This window comes from Megalobrama amblycephala, linkage group LG8 (assembly GCF_018812025.1).
Source record: "Megalobrama amblycephala isolate DHTTF-2021 linkage group LG8, ASM1881202v1, whole genome shotgun sequence".
Classification (NCBI taxonomy): Eukaryota; Metazoa; Chordata; class Actinopteri; order Cypriniformes; family Xenocyprididae; genus Megalobrama; species Megalobrama amblycephala.
The window spans coordinates 23,337,570-23,361,558 of record NC_063051.1 but is presented as its reverse complement, the minus strand read 5'-3'; the positions used below and the strand labels follow the sequence as shown (position 1 = coordinate 23,361,558).

Genomic DNA, 23,989 nt, shown 5'->3' with positions numbered 1-23,989 from the left:
TAGCTGGGTGTCAGGAGGATGTAAAGTAAAATAAAATAAAATAAAACAAAACAAAACCTATGAAAGTAGTTAATTTTATACACACACTATGAATTTATTGTTTATCTTGAGTCTTTTATTATGAAGTGTCGCATAGATGGCGGCCATCTTTGATACGACAACGCATTCACGCTGACTTTTATCTGACAAACGAATCGCGACTGACGCATCAGTTTCGTTCCGCCTGTAAACAACAAACAACCGACACACCGACTAAAGTTATTATGCCTCAAATAATAACCTATGATCACGTTAATGCTGAAGCACACCAGCCTCTGATCTGAGATCATCATCACTTAAAGGTGAGCTGTGTTTATGAGGTTTATCAGCTGATATAAATCCTTGCAGTGTGTGAGAATTATATCATATGATACATTACAATATAAACATATCACATTCGTGCAATACACATACAGGAATATTCTAGTTTATTGAAGCTTTGAATTTGTATTTGGATCAGTATTTGTTGTGTTTTCTCACACAGACTGTGAGCTGTTATGTAACGTCATATATCTTTAAATACACAAACACATTCCAGCGGAAGAACTTTGTTACATTCGAAACATTCTGATCTCTTCGAAATATAGTGTTTTTAAAAATAAATTGAAATGAAATTGAATATTTAAGGGAAGACGAACAGTCATTAAATGATCTAAAGTGAGGCAGTGCTATTTTGTTATTATTTATATACTATTATAGTATTTATTAATATTGTAATATAATTTTCAGTTTTCATTTTTACTTTAGATTAAGTTTAGGGATTTTATATGCTTTGTAAAAAATGTATTTCTATTTAGCTTTAATTTATTTTTATTTCAGTTTTAGTGGTTTTAGTATTTGCCAAGGCTTGCTATTTTAAATTTTCTGTTCTTTTATGTGAAATGATTGTGTTTCGACATAGTTGTGAATCTAATATTGTGCATTTTATTATCAATAACTCATATAAATATGTGCTTTACATGTAAATAAATGGTTTGTGTATGAATGTGTATTATATGTGTAAGTATGGGTGTAAATTGAAGTAGTTGTGTGTCTTGCAGAGGTTTAATCCAGAATGCTGGAGACCGTGACTGATGTGCCAAATTTGGTCCATTATGGCAACACCAGTGTGTTTCCCACTGCGGAGAACAGCTCTCAGTTCAACCCTGACCGTGAGATCAACATCACCAAACCACACAAGTGTCTGCAGATCCTGTATGAGGACATCGGACAGTCTAGGTACGGCCGTCTCACTTTAATTAATGTCTGCAGGACACGTATATGTTCTAGGTGCTTTTAAATGTCAGTGCACATTCATACAAGTGTGTTATATTTGCAGAAAAAATATCTGTAGTTTTGTCTTTGCTTTGGCTTGATTGTCTGAAATCGTGTAGACTTATTTGCATATAAACATACTTCCTAATTTCTTTATCATGCCTATGTACTCTATTTCCGTGTAGTAAAGTGTAGTCGTAGCAGTGTATGCGTTTTATGTAGTTATGTTAAATATGTGGTGTTTCGTCTGGGCTCTTTGCCATGTTTGAATGCCTGAAGAATGTAGTTTCTAAGCTCAGTTTTCTCTTAGATACAGATGGTCTTGTGTAGGATCTGACAGTAGACGCTTGTGAGGCGCGTGAAATGTGATTTTAGATGTGGAGGCCTTTTACAACACGAGCTTTCAATTCTGCTTTCGTTTCTGTGCCAGTATGTCTCTATCAAATGGGACTGTCCTCTGTATTTTTTATTAAAAGTCCCTTCTGATTCTCCTGGGATGTTTAGTTTTGTTTTTCTTTGAGGATATTTGTGTTAGTGAATGTCTCTCTGAGCTCAGCATAGTTTTAAGTGTCCTAAAGAGGCTCTTCAGAGGCTACAGATGTTTGCTCAATCAGTGAAGACAACTTCCTCTACTTGTTTGTTAAAATTACATAGTATCAGCAAATTGAATAGAAAGAAAAACAGTAGGTCTAATGTTTGGAATTTCCTATTGTATCTGAGTAATTTCTTGTAAGCAAACTTCAGAGGAAAACAGTTTTTAAAGCAGAAATGTGAGTTTTAAAGAAAAGTGAAGTTTTTTTTTAAGCAGGGAATTTCTGTAAGGGACATCAGGACTTTTTTACACTACAAGTGAATAGTGCACACAAAAATGAATAATAGTCATTAAAAAACTAATTCATTATAAAACTAATATTTGTGAAATATTACTACAATCTCAAAGAACTGTTTTCTATTTGCATATATTGTAAAATACAATTTATTCCTGTGATGCAAAGATCAAGAAACATTTCTGTTTTTAGGGCTGGGCGATATATCGCATGCGATTGTCACGCGCATTTCGTCAGTAAAGCCGGTTCCCTGATACCACGAAATCGCCATCACCTGCTTTCACATGGAGCTGCATTTAATAGACAGAGCCGTAGTTCACTGACAAGCTACGCAATATCGCGTTCATTATCGAAGGCGATTCATCTGGGATAATGAACGTGATATTGCGTAGCTTGTCAGTGATCTATGGTTCTGTCTATTAAATGGCGCTCCATTTGAAAGCAGGTGATGCCGATTTCGCGGTAATCAGGGAACCGGCTTTACTGACGAAATGCGCGTGACAATCGCATGCGATATATCGCCCAGCCCTACTGTTTATTATCAATGTTGAAAACAATTGTGCTGCTTCATATTTTTGTGATATATATATTAGGATTCTTTGATGAATAGAAAGTTCAAAGAACAGCATTTATTTGAAATAGAATCTTTTATAAAATTCTAAATGTCTTTACTGTCACTTTTGATCAATTTAATGTGTTTTTGTTGGAAAAAAAGCTATTAATTTCTTTAAAAATTAATAATAATCTTCGGTAACACTTTATTTTAGGGTCTTTTAACTAGTTGCTTATTAGCATGCATATTAATAGAATATGAGCTATTCATTAGTAATTATTAAGCACATATTAATGCCTTATTCTGCATGACCTTATTCTACATTCTTAATCCTACCCAATACCTAAACTTAACAACTACCTTACTAACTATTAATAAGCAGTAAATTAGGAGTTTATTGAGGGAAAAGTCGTAGTTAAAAGCTTATATTTGTTCCCTATACTAAAGTGTTACCAAATCTAATGACCCCAAACTTTTGATCCAGTGTACAAGTTTTACATTAAACATTATGCAATAATACAGGACATAAATAGTATATAAACAAAAAATTACATAATACCTTTGATTACATAGCTGAGTTTTATTTGGTTTGTATATGTTTATTGTAAGTTGAGATTTCTTCATCAAATACAGCTTAAAATTAAACTTCATTGACTACAGGTACTGCGAATATATGTATCTTTTTTATAAATATCTTTTTATTTTTATGAATGTTACAGAGAACAAGTTAAAGAGGAAAATTAGTCTGAAACCTAAAATATATTTGTTAATCAAAGACATCACTTACAACATCCAATGTTCTCTACAGAGAGACACATTAAAATATTCAAAGGATATAAAGAAGAACAACAAAAAAGAAAAGCTAAACACTAAAACCTTTCTTTCTGGTTCCCAGGAGGTGAATGTGTGGGTACTGGGTAAATAGGTGTTTTCCATCTCGGCATCAAAGTTGAAAATCCTGTTTTTGATGTGCTTGTGTGTGTTTTGTCTGTGTGTGGTCTAGTATTGTAGTAATAAATGTCTGTTTTCTGTGCTGTTTTATCTAAACGTGTTTAATGAACACTGTCTTCACACTCTCTCACAGCAGTAAAGCTTGTTTAGGGCGAGATCGTAACAATTTGTTTCTGTTTGTCTGTCAGGGTTCGTTTCTGGGATCTGATGCTGCTCATCCCTAACGTGGCTTTCCTCATCTTCCTGATGTGGAAGCTACCCTCTGCTCGCGCTAAGATCCGTCTGACCTCCAGCCCCATATTCGTGGCGTTTTACATACTGGTAAGCAGCAAAACATCTCGCATAACCTGAAACTGTATTGTGGAAGTTTGAATTCTGTGGGATTTTCCTTAGTGAGTGAAACTTCCTAATGATTAAACCTCTAGCACTCAATCTTAAAGGGATAGTTCACCCAAAAATTAAAGTTCTGTCATCCTTCACACACCCTCAAGTCAATATATACCCATTTTGTTAATCTTCAGAACACAAATGAAGATATAGATATTTTTTAATGAAATCTGAGAGATTTCTGCCCCTCCATTGAAAATCTATTTCCCCAAACTCTTCAAAATGTTCATAAAGAGATGGTACAATAAATCCATATGAACTAGGGATGCACAGTTAGGATTTTTTGGCCCATACGATACCAATTGTAACAAACTACTATTGGCCGATATCGATATTTGTCACTTGCTCTCTTTGAATATTTGTTATTAAAATAGATTAGTGTTTTGATCATGTTTTAAATGAGCAAAGTTCAAAAACGCGTGCATTAAGGGATACTAGCTAGTTTATTGCTGCATCATTAAATAACTTCTACTGATCATGGATTGGATCTATTTAACATTTAACAGGTCAACATAAATACGTAAATACAACAGAACAACGATGCATATGAAATAAACAGTATTTTTCAGTTAGGTCTAACAGTAGTTTTCATTTACAGGAATATAGTAATCAAATGTAAAATATTTTCTTCATTGGATAACTTAAAGATTAATCCTCTACGAGCTTTAACACTAAGCTCTTAAGATTAACACTTTAAGAGCTGCACAGATCCTAAATACTGTTGCACATGCATTTTATTTCTCAACTGTTTATGTTCATGTAAGACATAACGGACTATGTTTACAAGGATACTCACCAAGACGGGCATTTTGATATCATTTTGTGTGAATTATAAGAAGTGAAAGAGAACTCAATTCAGTATTTGCACGCTGTCTAAAACGGTGCTTTCCGTGCGCGCGCTTTTGATGTGTGTGCACAAAACTTCTCACACAGTGAGTACCAAATTTAGTTATCTTTCACATCTTCTTGTGCTTGAATATTTAGAATCGCAAGGCTTAAAAACACTAAGACCTTCATTCATCTTTGGAACACAAATTAAGATATTTTTGTTGAAATCTGATGGCTCAGTGAGGCCTGCATAGCCAGCAATGACATTTCCTCTCTCAAGATCCATAAAGGTACTAAAAACATATTTAAATCATTTTATGTGAGTACAGTGGTTCAATATTAATATTATAAAGCGTGGTTCAATATTAATATTATAAATATTTTTGGTGCGGCCATCACTATATAAGTCGTTATTTTGTTTTTTTTGGCGCACCAAAAATATTCTTGTCACTTTATAATATTAATATTAAACCACTGTACTCACATAAACTGATGAACTGATTTAAAGTTTTTAGTACATTTATGGATCTTGAGAGAGGAAGTGTCATTGCTGGCTATGCATGCCTCACTGAGCCATTGGATTTCAACAAAAATATCTTAATTTGGTTCCGAAGATTAACGAAGGTCTTGTGGGTGTGGAATGGCATGAGGGTCATGACAAATAAAATAAAATGACATTAGTTTCATTTTTGGGTGAACTAACTATTTAATGAATGTTTTGAAGAGTTTTGGGTGAATGATCTTTCAGTGGAGGGACAGAAATCTCTGTTACTCCATTAAATATTTCTTCATTTGTGTTCTGAAAATTCTTATGAGTTTGGAATGACATGAGGGTGAGTAAATGATGGCATAATTAAATTCTTTGGGTGAACTATCCCTGTAAAGTTAAGTTTGTGCACCGTCCTGCAGCGTTTGAATGATTCTCCAAATCATGTGTGTTGTTGAGGTGTTTTCACCTGCTGCACCATAAAACTTGTGAAAAAATCCCTCAGACTCTCATGAAAGTTTGGTTTCACATCTGTGTTGTGGTTTTGAGTGTTGTACATTCAGATTTGGTATGTGGTAACAAGCTCTTTCTCTTGTGCCGTTCAGGTGTTTGTGGTGGCGGCTGTAGGCATCACACGTGCCGTAGTCTCCATGACCGTCAGCACATCTAGCTCCGCCACACTCATAGATAAGGTAAAAACACAAATGGACAGAGCTATCTTAATGATTACTTCATATTGATTTCTGTCAATCTTTAATTATTTATGGAGCTGTATACAACCTAAGAAGAAATTTGTTGACATGAAAAGAAGTGTTGGGCCTGAAACATGCCTCCAAAATAAATGCCTTTATTTTTTCCTGTTATCTAAGCTATGCTATTGTGATTTCATTATATTCAGTTCTAGACCTATCAAGTTTGCTTTGTTTAATGTATTTGACACTACCGTTCAAAAGTTTGGGGTCACAAAGATTCTTTATACAGTGAGAAATTAATACTTTTATTCAGGAAGATACATTAAATTGATAGAAAGTGACAGTGAAGACATTTATATTGTTATAAAAGAATTTCAAATAAATGCTGTTCTTTTAAACTTCCTATTCATCAGAGAGTCCTGGGAAAAAAATGTATCATGGTTTCCACAAAAGTATATTAAGCATGACTGTTTTCTACATTGATAATAATCAGAAATGTTTCTTGAGCAGCAAATCAACATATTAGCATATTCTGAAGGATCATGTGACACTGACGACTGGAGTAATGATGCTGAAAATTCAGCTTTGATCACAGGAATAAATTACATTTTACAATATATTCACATAGAAAACAGGCATTATAAATTGTAATAATATTTCGCTGTTTTTATTGTATTTTTGATCAAATAAATGCAGCCTTGGTGAGCAGAAGAGACTAAATTACATTACAAAATCTTATCAACCCCAAACTTTTGAACAGTAGTGTACTTAGTGAAATGTATAGTCAGTGAGAAAGGTTGACAGAAGAAATGTAGGCTAGGGCTTGATTTTATCCATCGTAAACTGATTAGACTGTGAAACTGGATGGTGTTTATATGACAAGTGAGCTGAAACAGAAAGTTGAGCTGGAACAAATTATTACATTATGATGACAAACATTCATATCTTTAGAATAATGTGACTAATGAATCATTCACAATCAGACCAGGAACATGAATTAAGAAAGTAAATATAGTCTTAATTTCATGTTGACTCGCAGATGTATCTGGTTTGATGACAATGTAATGAACACATTAAGATGGCTGTAGTGAAATTGTGATGTGAATCCACTGGTAATTTCTTGTGTTTGTGTGTTTACAGGTTCTTTGGGAAATTACAAGGTTCTTTTTATTAGCTATTGAGCTCAGCGTCATCATACTCGGATTGGCTTTTGGTATGTTCCTGCTTTATACATGTGTATTTTGGGATCTCATATCTGTTTCTCATAAAAATCTACTTTTTAAAGTGGGTGACAGTGATTTTAAGACATTTTTATGTTATGTAACATTGTAACTATTCACACCTGTCTTGTTTGGTTCGATTGAATCAAATTTAAGTTCGTTTCCCCCCTTGGTGCGGATCTTTTGGGCAGGTGTGAATACATCAATTGCACTCGGGTGCGGGCCAAACAATTGTACCGAGACCCAGCTTAGAGGTGGTCTCGGTCCGGTTCCAAACAAACTCTGGTACGGTCCTCTGCTTGAGAATTTCTGTCCAATGAATAGATGACCTTAACACACGTGTGGTTTTGTTTGCAAATTTTGGTTCACTTGCAAAAAGGGCAGCGTGAAAGCGAACCATAACAAACAAAACAAATCGACATTGTATTTGGTCCGGACCAAAGCAAGTGAACTAGCAGACTTTCCTGGTGTGAATACACCCTTATTGTGCAGTGAGAGCCTATTCAAATGAAGGGTTTTTTTTGTATGTGGTGCACTTCCTGTTAAAGTGACGTGTTTTATGATTGTGTTTGTTCAGGCCATCTGGAGAGCAAGTCCAGCATCAAGCGTGTGTTGGCCATCACTGCAGTCCTGTCTCTGGCGTACTCCATCACACAGGTGTGTTTACAGAGCCATTTATTGCACCAAAAACTCTTTAGTGAAGGTGTATCTTTAAAGTCCGCCCTATTGTGCTTTTTTGGATGTGACCTTTCATGTAGTGTGTAATAAAGCAGTTTGTAAGTCTTGTGGGTTATTTATTGCTTCAATACAGCATCTCTTGCTCTTTCAGGGGACTCTGGAGATTCGTTTCCCAGACAAACACCTCTCCGCCAAAGACTTCAACATCTACGGCCACGGTGGGCGGCACTTCTGGTTGGCCAGCTCCTGTTTCTTTTTCCTGGTACCTAATTAAGTACTTATCCTTACTTTTGAATCCATCTTGAGTTTATATATTCAGTGATTTATTTTATTCTGCATTAAAATCTGTTTTAGGTGTATTCCTTAATAGTCATTCTACCTAAAACTCCAATCAGAGAGAGAATCTCATTACCATGTGAGTAAATGCCTTTGGTCACATTTACATTTATTCATTTGGCAGACACATGTGTTCAGTGTTTGATGTGTAGGAATGGCAAATCATTCAGATGATGATGTGAACGTGTTTCTCGTTCTCGCACCGCAGCTAAGAGGAGTTTTTATGTGTATGCTGCGATCCTGTCCGTGTTGAATCTGGTCCAGGGTTTGGGAAGCGCGCTGCTCTGCGCTGACATCATCGAAGGCCTGTGGTGAGAATTCATGTCTTTCTGTCAAATGTATTATGATTTTACTTTTTAGCAGTCCAATTAACAGAGAAGTGCCATTAGCTACGTTTTCACCCGCAGTTTTAAATTTTGCAAATTTAACATGCGCGCAAAATTGGAATATTGCATAAAACATTTGCGAATAAAGCATTGTTTTCATCCCTTGTGTTCAAGAGAACAAAATTGTCATTTCCTGGGAAGTTGGCGGAAAATATCTGTGATAAAAATGGAAGTTGCTGCAATCGGGGAAGTGTGGCTCTTTTTTCCTCCTTCATAAATGTCTTGCGTCTCAGAGCGGCAGACGAAAAGCAATAAACACTATCATGTTCTCTTGCGTTCGGATGCTGGTGTTTGGAACGCAATCGTGTGAGACGCTTCTGGGAGGGAATTAAACCAAACCATTCTGATGACAGACTTTGATTCAGGCATTTTAGAACCACCAAACCAACTTTTGAGATGCTGTGATGCAATTGGTCCACTGGTTAGTCCAGTTATCGTCTGTCGAGTCACATGAGTTTTTTGTTGCACATCAGGGGTTTATTCAGTAAACGTGTTTCATCGTAGTTTATACCCATGTCTTCTTATCAGATAAAAAATTATCCACCTCAATTAAGCGCATACTTTGTCCATTTTTAGAATGAATGCACATCTTGGTGTTTCCATCCAGCTTTTTTATGCGATATCCATTAATATTTTTTTTTTTTTTATCCATCTCATTTCCTACGTTTTATATCATGTATTTGACACTATGTCCTGCTCTCCAGATTGAAAAATGCATCTGAGTGAAGTCCAAAAGTGAAAAAGCTATTATTTTGTATTCTCTTCTAATATAAAACAAACTCATTATTTTGTCGACATTATATTATCATTATATAAAAAATATGAGTGAAACATTTGAGAAATGATCATGAATCTGAGAATGCCTTTGGTTTGTCTGATGATTTGAGAATGCAACAAAGATAATAGAAATATTAAAATATTTGCTAAAAACCTTAAAGTCCCTGTAAAGTCATTTTAAAGTATGTGTTCTGAGTTTGTCACACCATAGAAAAATGTGTTATTAACCATCCAGACAAATTTGAATGATTAAAAAAATCTGCAAGTAAATGAAATAAGTTCGGTAAATCTCGAAAAAATAGGCAGCGCTCTCTGCTCTCAAACGCTGGGGGCGTGTCCGCTGTCGGCGCTGAAACCACGCCAGAAACACTCGCGAGAGCTGCCGTCTCAACTTACTTGAGTGTAATGAGTCAAACATACTGATGCATATAAACAAAAGAATCACGTTAGAGGGTTGCACTTTTTAGTAGAATTACTGTGGACTACCTACTAATTATAACATAAGCACACACGCCAATTTACACTCATTGGGCACGTACTGCCGGACTGTTGTTGAGTCGACAAATGACGGTGCCGCGAGACGGGAGGATGAAGGCCGGGACGGGAGAGACTCTGTCCGGCCCCATATATCATCGGTTATCGTCGGGACGGTAAGAAGGCCGAGGCGGGAGGGGGGGCCGAGGTCTGTTCAGTCACAAAAACAGCGGATTATCTGTGAATCCCAGCTGTCTGATGAAAGTTTTGTAAAATGATCCGGTGTAGAACGATCACTTTAGAATCCTTCATATCAACGTTTTAGGAAATTTAAATAAGGAGACCGAGCATATTGTATATTATAACAACCATGTAATATGCATTTGCGTGACGAAGGCATTACTAGCTAAATGTGCAAAGGGCTGTATAACTGTAATGACACTCGCGATTGAGCGAGTGAACCGCTGTAGAGGCGGCGCCACGCTCGGTGCGTCATCGACAGTTATATAGTGTTAGGGGAGGGGCTATGCTCGGGGGACGATGTGCGTCATCAGACCCCCGTTATAGCTCCGCCCAAAAAATCCTGAGCAGAGACTTGGTGAAAAACTGTTTAACGCTCTAACTTTACAATTAAGCATTACACAATTCAGAGACTTTGTAATGTGTTTCAGCAATACATTTGTAACATTTATAAAGTGTTTAGAAAGAATTATCAGAATTGACTTTACAGGGACTTTAAAGTGCCCCTATTATACTAATTTAAAGGTTCCTAATTTTGTTTTGGAGTCTCCTACAACAGGTTCAAATGCATCGAAGTTCAAAAACACTTAAATTTTCTCATAATATCCATTGCAGCATCAGCTTTTTCCTCACAGTGTCTGAAACAGTTCCATAAAGGATTCAGTCTCTCTAAGCCCCTCCTTTCTGAGAGTCTGCTCTGCTCTGATTGGTCAGATGGCCAAGTCTGTTGTGATTGGTCAACCGCTTAGAGAGTGTGTCAGAAACCCAAATGTCCATTATCATATCTGAATTTTAGCTCTTCCTCAGCACTTACACAGTGATGCGAACAGTAATGATAGCGTCTGTTTTACTGTATCAATCTCATCACAGTGGATTTGCTCTGGCAGCAGAAAACAGTGTCTTCGCAAAATGAACAACACAAACCAAACTCCTCCGGTCTCAGCTATAACTACAGTGTTTGAGAGCGGGGCAAAGTATATGTTGTTCACCAGCAGCCAATGAAGACCATAAGCTGATATTATGCAAATTAGTTACAAACATACAGCCTGGAATTACTGTCGACTCAGGCTGTTCAGAATCATTTCATTCTTTTGGGAGACAATAACTCCATTTATCTGCACTTTGATCTTTGAAACTTTGCAGACCTTTTACATTCACAAACAGCTTTATTACACACTACATGAAAGGCAATATTCAAAAAGCATAACATTGGAACATTGATATTATATCATAATATTAATTTGTTTTACCTTGCTTAAAATGTATTTAAGTCAAGGTTTAAATGGATTCTAGATGAACCCAGCCTCTGTATTTTTGATGGTGACTTTGTTTCTGTTCCTCTGTGTGTTGGCAGCTGTGTGGACGTGACCACATTCCTGTACTTTTCCGTCTTTGCTCCTCTGATCTACGTGACGTTCCTCAAAGGATTCTTCGGGTATGTAGATCCACCTGCTTCAGTTAATTCTGTCACAGGATATTACAAACATGTCAGTCCATTCCCCCTAGACAGACTCATTCCTGTCATATTGCGACGCTTTAGTTCTGCATGCGGAACTGAGTAACTGTAACTGTATTTAGATGAGATGAATCGGCTGTGGTGGTTTTTAACTTCCTTAAAATACCAGAGAGTTCTATTTTTTTAATACATCAAAAACAGTCATTGATTTCCTGAAGTTGTGAGTTGTAATGTTTATATATGTTTATAATGTTAATGTTTATATGACCGCGCCAAGTTCCACTTTACAGACATTTACTGTCATTAGCAACTGGTGCTAACCTTCATATCATGGAAGCTTTTGCACTTTCTCTTGTACAACTATGGACAATTGGACATCCTTTGAATAGTTTTTACAGAAATTATCCAGAAATATAGTAAAATCAGGGGACTTATGATATCAGGAGTGGAAACAACCAATTAATTCCCTGTTTCAAATCTTCTAAAAGAATAAAAGTATGAAAAAAATCTACAAAATCTTTATTTGGATGCCTCTAAAAATTATTATCTGTTTTTTTGTATAGCAGTACTTCATAGTTAGCATCCATAATGTATCCTCAATACTTAAAAAAGATTACTATTATACAGTACCATTATAAATATTATTACAATTTAAAATATAAAATGTAATTTATTCCTGTGATCAAAGCTGAATTTTCAGCATCATTACTCCAGTCTTCAGTGTCACATGATCCTTCAGAAATCATTCTAATATGCTGATTTGCTGCTCAAGAAACATTTATGATTATCAGTGTTGAAAACAGTTGAGCTGCTTCATATTCTTTTCAAGATTATTTGATGAATAGAAAGTTCAAATGAACAGCATTTATTTGAAATGGAAATCTTTCGTAACGTTACAAATGTCTTTACTGTCACTTTTGACCAATTTAATGAGTCCTTGCTGAATAAAAGTATTGCTTTAGAAAAAAAAAAAATCTTAAAAACTTACAGAAAACTTTTGAACAGTAGTGTATGTTTAAAAAAACATATTAAATTTTGCACCTCCTGTCCAACAGGAAACTATTTTAATACAATGTTCATATCCCTTTTGTTGTGTTTGGGTCGTTTTGACCCTGAGAGGAGAGAGAGATTTTCTTTTTCCCGAAAATGTTAATGTTATTGCATTGGACTGAAACTTACTGACTCACACAGGGTATAACTACTTCCCAAATTTTTTTGGATTATATTTTTCCCTCCAACACCTTGTTACACTTGTGATGTTCCCGGTCAAAAATGACCGGCCTACAAGAAAATAGCTCATAAATCTATTATGCTATATTATCACCAAATATTAAATTTAGTCTTTTTGTCAACTTTTTTTCTTTTAATTAGGTCAGGTTTTGTATTTATTTTTGAATCTGACTTATTGTAAGCCTCATTGATCTGACCTTATATTAGTCAAAAATGTCCATACCTCGAAAATGAATGGGGGAGATAAAAAAGAGAGAAACATTTAGTGTTCAGGAGCATGTTCATCGTTCATGTTCACACTTCACATATGCACATGTGTGCTTGCAAAGATAAAGGCTGTGGACTTGTGTACATGTGGATACATGCACACTCGTGCTACCGTGCAGACACACACAAACACGTACGTTCATGTAAACTATTTTGAGTATTACAGGCTTTCTTTTTCACAGAGATGAACTTTATCCTCAGATCAATGAGGCCAAAATAAAAGCATTTCTGGTTAAAGCACACTAGTGTGATAAACAGTGCAAATTTGTTCCATACTTTGTTGAATATTGACAAAATTATGCACAAATAATGCTTTTTTTTCACTCAAAAACTGAGGTGCATGATCTCAGATCAATGAGGCCTACGAACAATCAGTTCCAAAAAGAAATACAAAACCTGTCCAAATTGAAAGAAAACAAACTGACAAAATGATTGAATCCAATATGTAGCTATAATATAGCATATGAGTGATTTACAAGCAATTTTTAAAAGGCCGGTAATTTTTTTTCAACACAGCAAAAGATGACAGCTAGTTTTCTTCATGTAACAAACTTCCTCATTTCTCTTCAGTTCCGAGCCCAAAATCCTCTTCTCCTACAAGTCACAAATCGATGAACCAGAAGACTCTGACGTGCACCTGCCCAACACGTCATCCTCTGGACTGGGCAGGAAGGAGCTGGATCACGGCTCGTACTCCAGCACGCAGATCGATGGCTCCGGCGCGTACCTGGACGACGTGGTGTCGGGACCGTACGGAGGAGCGCACAGCATCAACAGCATCGACAGTGACCGCTGGAGAGCCCTGAACGCCTGAGACACGCTTGAACAATGACCTCCATGACCAGACGAACATTTGACATGCTGCGGATCTGAGTGCAGTTTGTCATGTACTGCCTTTTCACAGGCAGTGCTGTTATTTAAAAATTTGTATTCCATGAATCCAACATTCCTTGTGTAACAACAGTGCTCTTAATTTTACATTTGTGTACTCAAAGCAAGTTTATTGGACTTTTGTGAAGTGCATAACCTAATATGTATCTTCTGAAATGATATATGATCTTATCTCTAGGTGATTTCAGACTGGATTAGCTAGTTTCTGAGTTATGCTACTGATGCCAGCGAAACATTTGCTCAGTTTTTGATGTTTCTTTTCTACCGTTAGGGTTGTTTTGCACTGAAAATGATTAATTTGGCTCACCGGGCATCCTGAGTTTTGGTGCGTGTTGTAATTTGAAGGCTTAAGGACCCTAAAATCTACCTTGACTTTGCTTCACATGCTGGGCGTTTGTCTAGAAACCATTTGTTTCTTAGTGCTATATTGTAGTGTTTTCTTTTGATTTTTATTTATTTTAGTGATCTGTTGAATTTCATTTTAGCCTGTCTTTAGATTTGGGCCTAAAATTTAAAGCTTAAATTGTGAACTTGACCTTTGTTTTTTTTTTTTTTAATTGATAGTGAAAATGGAACTGGTTCAAGTTTGATTTGTTAGAACTTCATTCCATGTGGGAGAAAGAACCTGATGCAAGAAAAAAGGACCATACTGAGAGAAAGCATTTGACCCGGTTTATGTTATTTGATAAAAATCCTGCAAGTTAATAACAATGTCACATTTTCTTGGTGCATACACACACACACACAAAACGCCAGCGGTTTTGGAAAACACTATAATTCATCTTCAATTAAATTTGGTCTGAGTAAAATGCTTGTTTCCTATTGCTTATTTCTCTTTGCTCTTTTATTACGATTTGAGAGAGAAAATATTTTATGATTAAAAGTGTATCTATTTAGAGATGTGTTTGGATGCTTTGCTTTGTCTTTTTTTGTTTTTGTTTTTTAGCACATCAGTGGATTTTAAGTAAATCAAATTAATCTTGGAGTTGTTTTTTTCAACTATAATGCTACTGTAAAATAACTATTATCATCTTAAATTCAGTGCAAAATGTGGTACTGCCTGATTATTTCATCTGATTTTGTAGCCCATTAGTAGAAGCATATCTCAAAGATATTTTATATTTTTTCTTCCCTAAAATGCTTTGTTAAAGATCAGGGTTCTTATTATTATTATTTCATCATCAGTATATAGCACTATATTCGATGTATTTTATTCAGGTGAACAGTGAGGTCCAGCAAAAATACTTGAATGTCACAGTATTGTAACGTCTTGAATCATAGACTGTCTTGAATAATGAGCTCCACAGTGGACCGAGGACTTTTATTTTGGAACATACTTTACAATGACGTGTTTTTATAAGCAGGAACTACCAGACGTCATCAGATGTGAATAATGTCTTATTTTCTGATTATACTATCAATAAAAGAACGTTCAGGCGTTTCTTCTACATTTTAACATTCCAGATGAATAAAGCAGTTCCCATTCTGTGACCTGTGCTTTTATTTATACGTCATATCGAAAGTGCTTCACACACTGTCGTCATGTGATGTCTACCAACTTCCCGACTCTTATTAATTTATTGCACATTTAATTTGATTTTATTTCAGCATATTATCACAAGTGCTGTGTGAAGTAAGTAAATATATTAAAATAAATATGACACTAAAATTTACTGTACGAAATAAAAACAAAAAATCGATAGGTAAAAGAAGATAAATGTAATAAAAAAGAATCATATTTTATTATTAATTAAATTTGAATACATTTGTGGACCATTGCATTATAATAAAAAGTAAAATAAATGGCAAAATAAATATTTCTTATTTCTGTAAGTTTCTGTTTGTTAATATAATACTTCACTACAATAATTTAAAGGGTTAGTTCACCCAAAAATGAAAATTCTGTTATTAATACAAACCTGTAAGACTTTTGTTCATCTTCAGAACACAAATTAAGATCTTTTTAATGAAATTAGAGAGAGAGAGAGAAAATATTTTTGTATTAATATTTATATTTTTGTAAATATTAATATTTTTGTAAATAAAGTGCTCAATTGGGTGTTTTTTTTTTTTTTTTTTTGCAAACAAAGCACTTGCGTGACTTCATAAAATTGAGGATAAACCACTGGAGTCACATGGATTATTTTAATGATGTCTTACCTTTCTGGGGCTTGGAAGTCGTAGTTGCGTAGGCAGGTCAATGGAGGGACACAGAGATCTCAGATTTCATTAAAAAGATCTTAATTTGTGTTCTGAAGATTAACGAAAGTCTTACGGATTTGGAACGACATGAGGGTGAGTATTAAAACTAATGTCAGTATTATAATTAATGTCAGAATTTTCATTTTTGGGTGAACTAACTCTTTAAAAAAAGTTTTGCTTTGTGGAGTATGTTCAATATAAACACATAAATTACGTGAATTATAGTAAAGCCTATGTATATGAGTTTTTTATTGTAAAATTACCCAAAGTTTTTGGAGGGAATTGACAGGATTTATTTTTAATTTAGTAAAGGTACTGTTTTCCATTAAAGAGTATTATTGTGTACTATGAAAATGTTAACAAAGGTCTTGAATTTATTTATATTGCTGGCAAAATGTTATATACATAAACAAAAATGCTTAAATTCATCACCAATGTTTAAGGTATTTTTAGTAGAATTTGATTGTTTTATATCTTCTCTGAAATTGTAAAAAAAAAAAAGACAGTAACATGTTTAAAATATTATTTTCGGATCCCCTGTTATTAATTAATGTTTTGTATTGCACTATTTTATGCTGTGTTTGTTATTTGTTCTATCTTCAATAGAAATAAAAATAAATAAATAAATAAATAAAAACTACATTTCCCATGGTTCATTGCGGCCACATGATGACGCCTGATAAACTGTAATAGGATGTTCGATGATTTTATCCGCATGTAGAGGGACACAGTGACCCTGAACTGAATCGGGGTGAATTTATTTCTGCTATCTTAGTATTTGGGGTGATTTTGTCGGCTGATGGGGGCCGGTGACAGTAGGAGCAGATCTGTGTCATACGGACTGGATGAACAGGACAATGTCACGGTCCTACAAGGAGTTAAGGTGACACCACAACACAATATTACAAGCACAGACTTAGAATGTAATCATGTTCTGCAAGATACTATTATACCATTATATGATTTTAATGGGATATTTTATTGTAACTGTGTTCTTATAAAATAACTATTGTAACTGTCCTTGTTGTCCTCCTGTGAACTTCAGTTGCACTGAGAAAGTGAAAGCATCAGTTGATTTGTTAGCATTCCATTGACTGCATTGATTCATATGTGATATATAGTGATGAAATTTGCTCATTTTAAAGCATTGTGCTCAAGTTAATCCTCAGTTCTTTTATATCATAGTTGTACTGTGAAATAGAAACCTACAGTAATTTTATCTGCTCTCACTCAAGGTCAAAGATACAAAACATTGAGATAAGACTGATCTGTGAACAGTGAGGTGTGTGTTGTGTGTTTCTTCACAACTGATCAGCTATGTAGTAGTGAAATAACAAATATCTTTCAGATAATGTCACTTCACTTATTTAGATTTAGAAAAGTGGTTTGCATTTGTTTTAACAAACACAAAGCCAATTGTATGGAAGCCCATTTCTGACACGTAAGATAAAAAAATGTTTTGGTAAATCGTAATTATGACATAAAAAATCAAAATTGTGACATACTAAGTATTTACTTAATAAAATAACAGTATTTAGCCAAAAGCATACTTGAGTGAAAAAAAAAAAAAAAGTTTCTACACTTGTAAATAAACACAATTGTATTTAAAGGGATATTTAGATTAGAGCATCATTTATGATATTTTTTATGTGTGCTCTCAGCTGTCCGGTGATGTTCTTCAGCGGATGAGGGAGTCGGGATCTTCTCCAGAGAAACCAGCGTCACCCAAACCAGAGAGTGCCAAACCTGAGCCAGGTACCGACCGCTTCTGCTCCTCCACAGCAACATCCTCCTTCATCTTTTATCTGACTGTGTTATATTGATGTTTCAGGGCCTTCCAGACCTTCTGCAGCAGAGACACATGAGGAGCGCAGGAGACGGTTAGTGTGTTCAACAGTGGAAATTTATGTCTATCATTATTTCTAAAGACAGCTTCTGCCATAATATATACTGCAACTCTGCTACAAAAATCAGTAATTCATGTGCTTAATCTCCATGTCTTTCATTAACATATATATTTTAAAATGAAGTGAAAATTTATTTCTATATCACATTTAAAAGTAACAGAGTTGCGCCAGAGTGATGTACAACAAAACGTTGGAGCATATACAAAAAAGCGTTAAATGAAAACATGCAGCGTACAAAATATAAACACATTAAAGGTGCCCTCGAATGAAAAATTGAATTTATCTTGGCATAGTTAAATAACAAGAGTTCAGTACATGGAAATGACATACAGTGAGTCTCAAACTCCATTGTTTCCTCCTCCTTATATAAATCTCATTTGTTTAAAAAACAAAAGACCTCAGAAGAACAGGCGAATCTCAACATAACACCGACTGTTACGTAACAGTCGGGGTGTACGGCCCCAATATTTGCATATGCCAGCCCATGTTCCCAACATTATGAAAGGCATTAGACAAGGGCAGGCAGTATTAACGTCTGGATGTGCACAGTCGAATCATCAGACTAGGTAAGCAAGCAAGAACAATAGCGAAAAATGGCAGATGGAGCAATAATAACTGACATGATCCATGATAACATGATATTTTTAGTGATATTTGTAAATTGTCTTTATAAATGTTTCGTTAGCATGTTGCTAATGTACTGTTAAATGTGGTTAAAGTTACCATCGTTTCTTACTGTATTCACGGAGACAAGAGCCGTCGCTATTTTCATTTTTAAACGCTTGCAGTCTGTATAATTCATAAACACAACTTCATTCTTTATAAATCTCTCCAACAGTGTAGCATTAGCCGTTAGCCACGGAGCACAGCCTCAAATTCATTCAGAATCAAATGTAAACAGTATAACAGTATACAATACTCACATAATCCGAGGCATGCATGCCGCATGCATGACGAACACTTTGTAAAGATCCATTTTGAGGGTTATATTAGCTGTGTAAACTTTGTTTAGGCACTGTTTAAGGCAAGCGCGATGGGCGGAGAGCATGAGATTTAAAGGGACCGCACAGCATAAATCGGCTCATATTTAATGATGCCCCAAAATAGGCAGTTAAAAAAATGTATTTAAAAAAATCTATGGGGTATTTTGAGCTGAAACTTCACAGACACATTCAGGGGACACCTTAGACTTTTATTACATCTTGTAAAAAAATGTTCGATGGCACCTTTAAATAAAATACAATCAGAAAACTTCAACATAAAACCCTCAAACTAATCTTAATCAAAAGCCAGAGAAAACAGATGTGATTTTAAGAGCTGATTTAAAACTGGCTAGTGAAGGAGCAAACCTCACATTTATGGGCAGACTGTTCCAAAGGTGCTACAGAAGAGAAGGACCGACCACCCTTTTCAGTTTTACAGCGACAACATGGGACAGTTAAGACAGGCTGATTACTAGACCTACAGTAAGTGCTCTTTGAGGAGAGTAAGGAATCAGAAGGTCACTAATATAATTTGGTGCAACACCAGATATAGCCTTGTACACAAAAACAGCAATTTTTAAAACTTTTTTTCCTGTAAACTTTACAGGAAGCCAATGTAAAGTCGCTAAAATTGGAGAAATGTAATCCTTTTTTTCGGTAAGAAGTATCATTGCAGCATTTTGGACAACTTGCAGGTGAGATATCGCTTTTGAGGCAGGCCACAGTATGAAATACAGTAGTCCAGGCGTGATGTTATGAGAGCGTGGATTACAGTCTCCAAATCTTTCTGGGGTAGAAACTGTTTTAATTTCTCAACCGATCTCAGATGAAAGAAACTGCCCTTTACCACTATGCTGATTTGTTTCTCAAAATTTAATGCCGAATCAAATGTAACGCTAAGATTTCTTACATGAGGTTGAACACTGGCAGAAAGAGAACCTAAATTAAAAACAGATGGAGACCTGGAGGGGCCAAAATTTGAAATTCGCTTTTGCTTTCGTTTAATCGTAAAACATTATTATTAGCCATCCAACATTTAATCTCCTCAAAACAGTCACAAAGCACATCCAAAGAATCACTACTGTCAGTTTTAGCTGGTAGATAAAATCGTATCGTCAGTGGTAGGAGATCTTATATTTCTTAAAAATGGCACCCAAGGGGAGCATATAAAGTGAAAAGAGAAGAGGGCCTAAAATGGACCCTTGGGGCACACCGCATTACAGAGGAAATGTACGAAAAAGAAAATTTCCCAATGCTCACTGAGAAGGTTCTGTCTTTGAGGTAAGAGGTTAAGCCCTGCAGGGCAACACCCTGAATACCCACCACCTTTTCCAACCAATGTTACAGAATATGATCATGTATCAAATGCAGCACTTAAATCTAACAAGACAAACATCGCGAGAACTTGCAACATTTTCCGTACTATGCATTGATCTAAAACGCGACTAAAAAGTATCTAAAATATTGGACATACTGACATGGAAATTCAATTGGCAATACACAACTCTCTCTAAGAGCTGTGAAATAAAAGGCAATTTGAAGATAGGTCTGAAATTGCTAAGGATAGATGGGTCAAAATTGGGTTTCTTAAGCAGAGGGTGAACCACAGCATGTTAAAAACTAGCAGGTACAACTCCATTTGCTAGAAAACTGTTAATAATGACTGATACAGCTAGGCTCAAGGTTACAAACACTTCAATGAAATGACGAGCTGAGATTACATTGGACTCACAGCTGGAGGATTTAGCCTCGGAAACAGTATCAGCTAGATGAGCAGAGGTAACTGTATGAAAACAAGTTGGTAAATCTGTTGGTGAACAACTCAAAGGGGGATCATATGTTGATGGCTTAATGGAAGCCTTGATCTCCAAGACTTTAATATTAAAAATGTTTAAAAAGTATAATATATATATACACACTGAACAAAATTATAAACGCAACACTTTTGTTTTTGCCCCCATTTTTCATGAGCTGAACTCAGAAGATCTAAGACTTTTTCTATGTACACAAAAGGCCTATTTCTCTCAAATATTGTTCACAAATCTGTCTAAATCTGTGTTAGTGAGCACTTCTCCTTTTTCCGAGATAATCCATCCACCTGTTGATGAATGGATGAATGGCACATAAGGCACACCTGTGCAATAATCATGCTGTCTAATCAGCATCTTGATATGCCACACCTGTGAGGTGGATAGATTACCTTGGCAAAGGAGAAGTGCTCACTAACAGATTTAGACAGATTTGTGAACAATATTTGAGAGAAATAGGCCTTTTGTGTACATAGAAAAAGTCTTAGATTTTTGAGTTCAGCTCATGAAAAATGGGGGCAAAAACAAAAGTGTTGCATTTATAATTTTGTTCAGTGTGTGTGTGTGTGTGTGTGTGTGTGTGTGTGTGTGTGTGTGTATATATATATATATATATATATATATATATATATATATATATATATATATATATAGCATATTGTATGACCATTGAGATTAAAAAGAAAAAAAACCAAAGAATATTTTATTAATGTTTAATTTTTATTGTTTGCATGTCAGTTATGCACATTTCTACACATTCTCATTATTGTAATACATTCAGAATTTTTACTTTTTGTGTTTTTGTAATTCTTATTATTCTGAGTTTCAAATAAATAAATTCTCATTACCGTAATACAGTATTTTTTACTTAAGTAAATTATTCAAATCATCATACATTAAAAGCATCAGTGTTATTTTAGTATTATTTATATACTATTATTATAGTTTTATAAATATACTGAATTAGATTTAATTTTAATTTTTTTCAGTTTTTATTTTTATTTGTTTTTAGTAATTTTATGTACTTTTGTCATTTTTATTATTATTATTATTATTTTTAAATATTACTATTCAGTTTAAATTTTTCATCTAATAATTATATTTTATTTTATGTTTAATTCGATTAACAAAAATGTTTGGTAACACTTTAGTTTAGGATCCAATTCTCACTATTAACTAGTTGCTTATTAGCATGTATATTACTGGGATATTGACTGTTTATTAGTACTTATAAAGCACATATTAATGCCTTATTCTGCGTGACTATATTCTACATCCTTCCCAATACCTATACTTAACAACTACCTTACTAACTATCAGTAAGAAGTAATTAGGATTTTATTGAGGCAAAAGTCGTCATAGTTAATAGTTAGTTAATAGTTTATAGTGAGAATTTTGGATCCTAAACTAAAGTGTGACCAAATGTTTGTAATAGTTTTAGCTAATGATAACAATCCTGAAAATCATCACATCTAATACTACCATGATGCTTAAATACTTGGCAGTTTAAATAATATATCATAATTTTTTTACATTGCAGTAATGTGAATGAGATTATCATGCATTACAATAGGGTTTCGGCTGAAATGTGACTCACGTTCAATTGAACCAAGGCTAGTTGGCTCACTAAACATGAATAATTCTTGAAGAGTCTTTGCTGGTCACTGGTGGGGCAGTAGTTTAGTCATGATGTCTGTGTGTTTGGCTGTAGTTTTGAGCGGGAACAGGCTCTGGTCCAGGAAGAGTTGGCCCGGATCGCCCGTCGAGAGCGAGAGGCGGCGGGAGACGACATGAACCCAGCAGTGCTGCGAGAGAGAGCAAACACACGCCAGGACCTGGAGAAAACACACAGCCTGGTGAGATACGCTCTCTTCTTCTGTCTTTGCTCCAAACACTAGCTATGTTTCCATGCAATGCAAATTTAGCTTATGCACACAGTTGGAATATCGCATAAAACAGTTATCAACTCACATGCTCTGTTGAAGTTTTTTGTTGTGGATTGAGGGATTTATTCAGCAAATGTGTTTCATCATAGTTTATGCGCATATAGAATAAGAAAATTTTCCACCTCAATTGAGTGCATGAGTTTTATATGTGCATTTTTAGAATTTCTGCACATCTTGGTGTTTCCATCCAGCGTTTTTTATGCAACATCCCAAAATGCGCATAAAAATCTTTGGATGGAAACAGCTACTCTGACACATGCATCTTAACATGTTTTATTTCAGAATTCAAAATTAATTCTCATTTTACAAAGGAATATTCTGTTAGTAAAGTATAAGTAAATGCTCTCAGTGTCTTTGTGTTTTTCTCAGATATTTTCATGACGCATGCGATCAGTTGATTTCACACTCATCTGAATTAACATTTGCATGCTTTAATGTTTAATTAAAATATATTTTTTAAAAAGCAAAAACTAGTTTAATTGAACATCTTTAAGTCCCAGAAACACAAATAATTCAAATGTTTTGGAAAAGCATAAAAACCTTTTTCAACTACAGTTACATCTTGTATTATTAAATGATTAGTGTGGCACTAGATGGCAGCAGTGGCATTTGATTTCATTTTGCTGTTTGAGGCCATGCTTGCCATTTAATTACATAGTGTGTCATTTATAATAACCAGGCTTCGCTGTTAATATTATTACCCTGTTTTGCATGTGAAGCTTTCTTATAAAGCTTTATTTTTTGGTTCACATTATTTTATTTTAGTGTGCGCTTTCTCTTTCAGTTAATTTTCTATTAGCTGAAAAAGTCATAATTTGACACAAAAAGTCAAAATTATGACTTAAAAAGTCAATTATAACATACTGTCATAATTTACATAAAAAGTCAAAATTATGAGATAAAAAGTTGAAGTCATTACATGCTGTCTTTTACATCATAATTTCGTGATGTTATCATTTAAACTTTTTATATTATAATTATGATTTACGAAAAAATGATGTGGCAGAAATGGGCTTATTATTGCTATATATAGTAATAATATTATTATTATTGCAGTCTTTTGTTTTAGTGCTTTCTTTCTGTCTTTCTGTCAGCTGATGTGGTTCTCATTACTGTCAACAGCACTGATCAATCATGCATGTATATTCAGGCTCATTTACACACTCTGAT

General features: G+C 34.8%; 2 protein-coding genes across 4 annotated transcripts in view; both read left to right on the top strand.

The window, feature by feature from the left end:
• Window positions 1–158: 158 nt before the first annotated feature.
• Window positions 159–14,782, top strand: tpra1 (transmembrane protein, adipocyte asscociated 1). 2 transcript variants are annotated; one of them, XM_048200128.1, is made up of 11 exons: window positions 159–341; window positions 1,065–1,257; window positions 3,813–3,945; window positions 5,932–6,018; window positions 7,159–7,231; window positions 7,816–7,895; window positions 8,068–8,178; window positions 8,271–8,331; window positions 8,461–8,563; window positions 11,484–11,564; window positions 13,653–14,782. In XM_048200128.1, exons 2-11 carry the CDS (start codon window positions 1,094–1,096, stop codon window positions 13,894–13,896), a joined length of 1,137 nt encoding a protein of 378 aa, XP_048056085.1. In that variant the 5' UTR covers window positions 159–341; window positions 1,065–1,093; the 3' UTR covers window positions 13,897–14,782. The 2 variants fall into 2 exon arrangements, with proteins under 2 accessions (XP_048056085.1, XP_048056084.1); XM_048200127.1 differs by having other exon boundaries at window positions 161–341; window positions 1,080–1,257.
• Window positions 14,783–16,839: 2,057 nt separating this feature from the next.
• The window catches only part of chchd6b (coiled-coil-helix-coiled-coil-helix domain containing 6b), a 32,243-nt gene continuing 25,093 nt past the window's right edge, over window positions 16,840–23,989 (top strand). For both annotated transcript variants that reach the window (XM_048200126.1, XM_048200125.1), the window contains exons 1-4: window positions 16,840–17,058; window positions 17,837–17,930; window positions 18,007–18,055; window positions 22,585–22,729. In XM_048200126.1, the coding sequence (XP_048056083.1) occupies window positions 16,975–17,058; window positions 17,837–17,930; window positions 18,007–18,055; window positions 22,585–22,729 (372 nt within the window). In that variant the 5' untranslated portion in view covers window positions 16,840–16,974. The remainder of the gene's footprint in view (window positions 17,059–17,836; window positions 17,931–18,006; window positions 18,056–22,584; window positions 22,730–23,989) is intronic.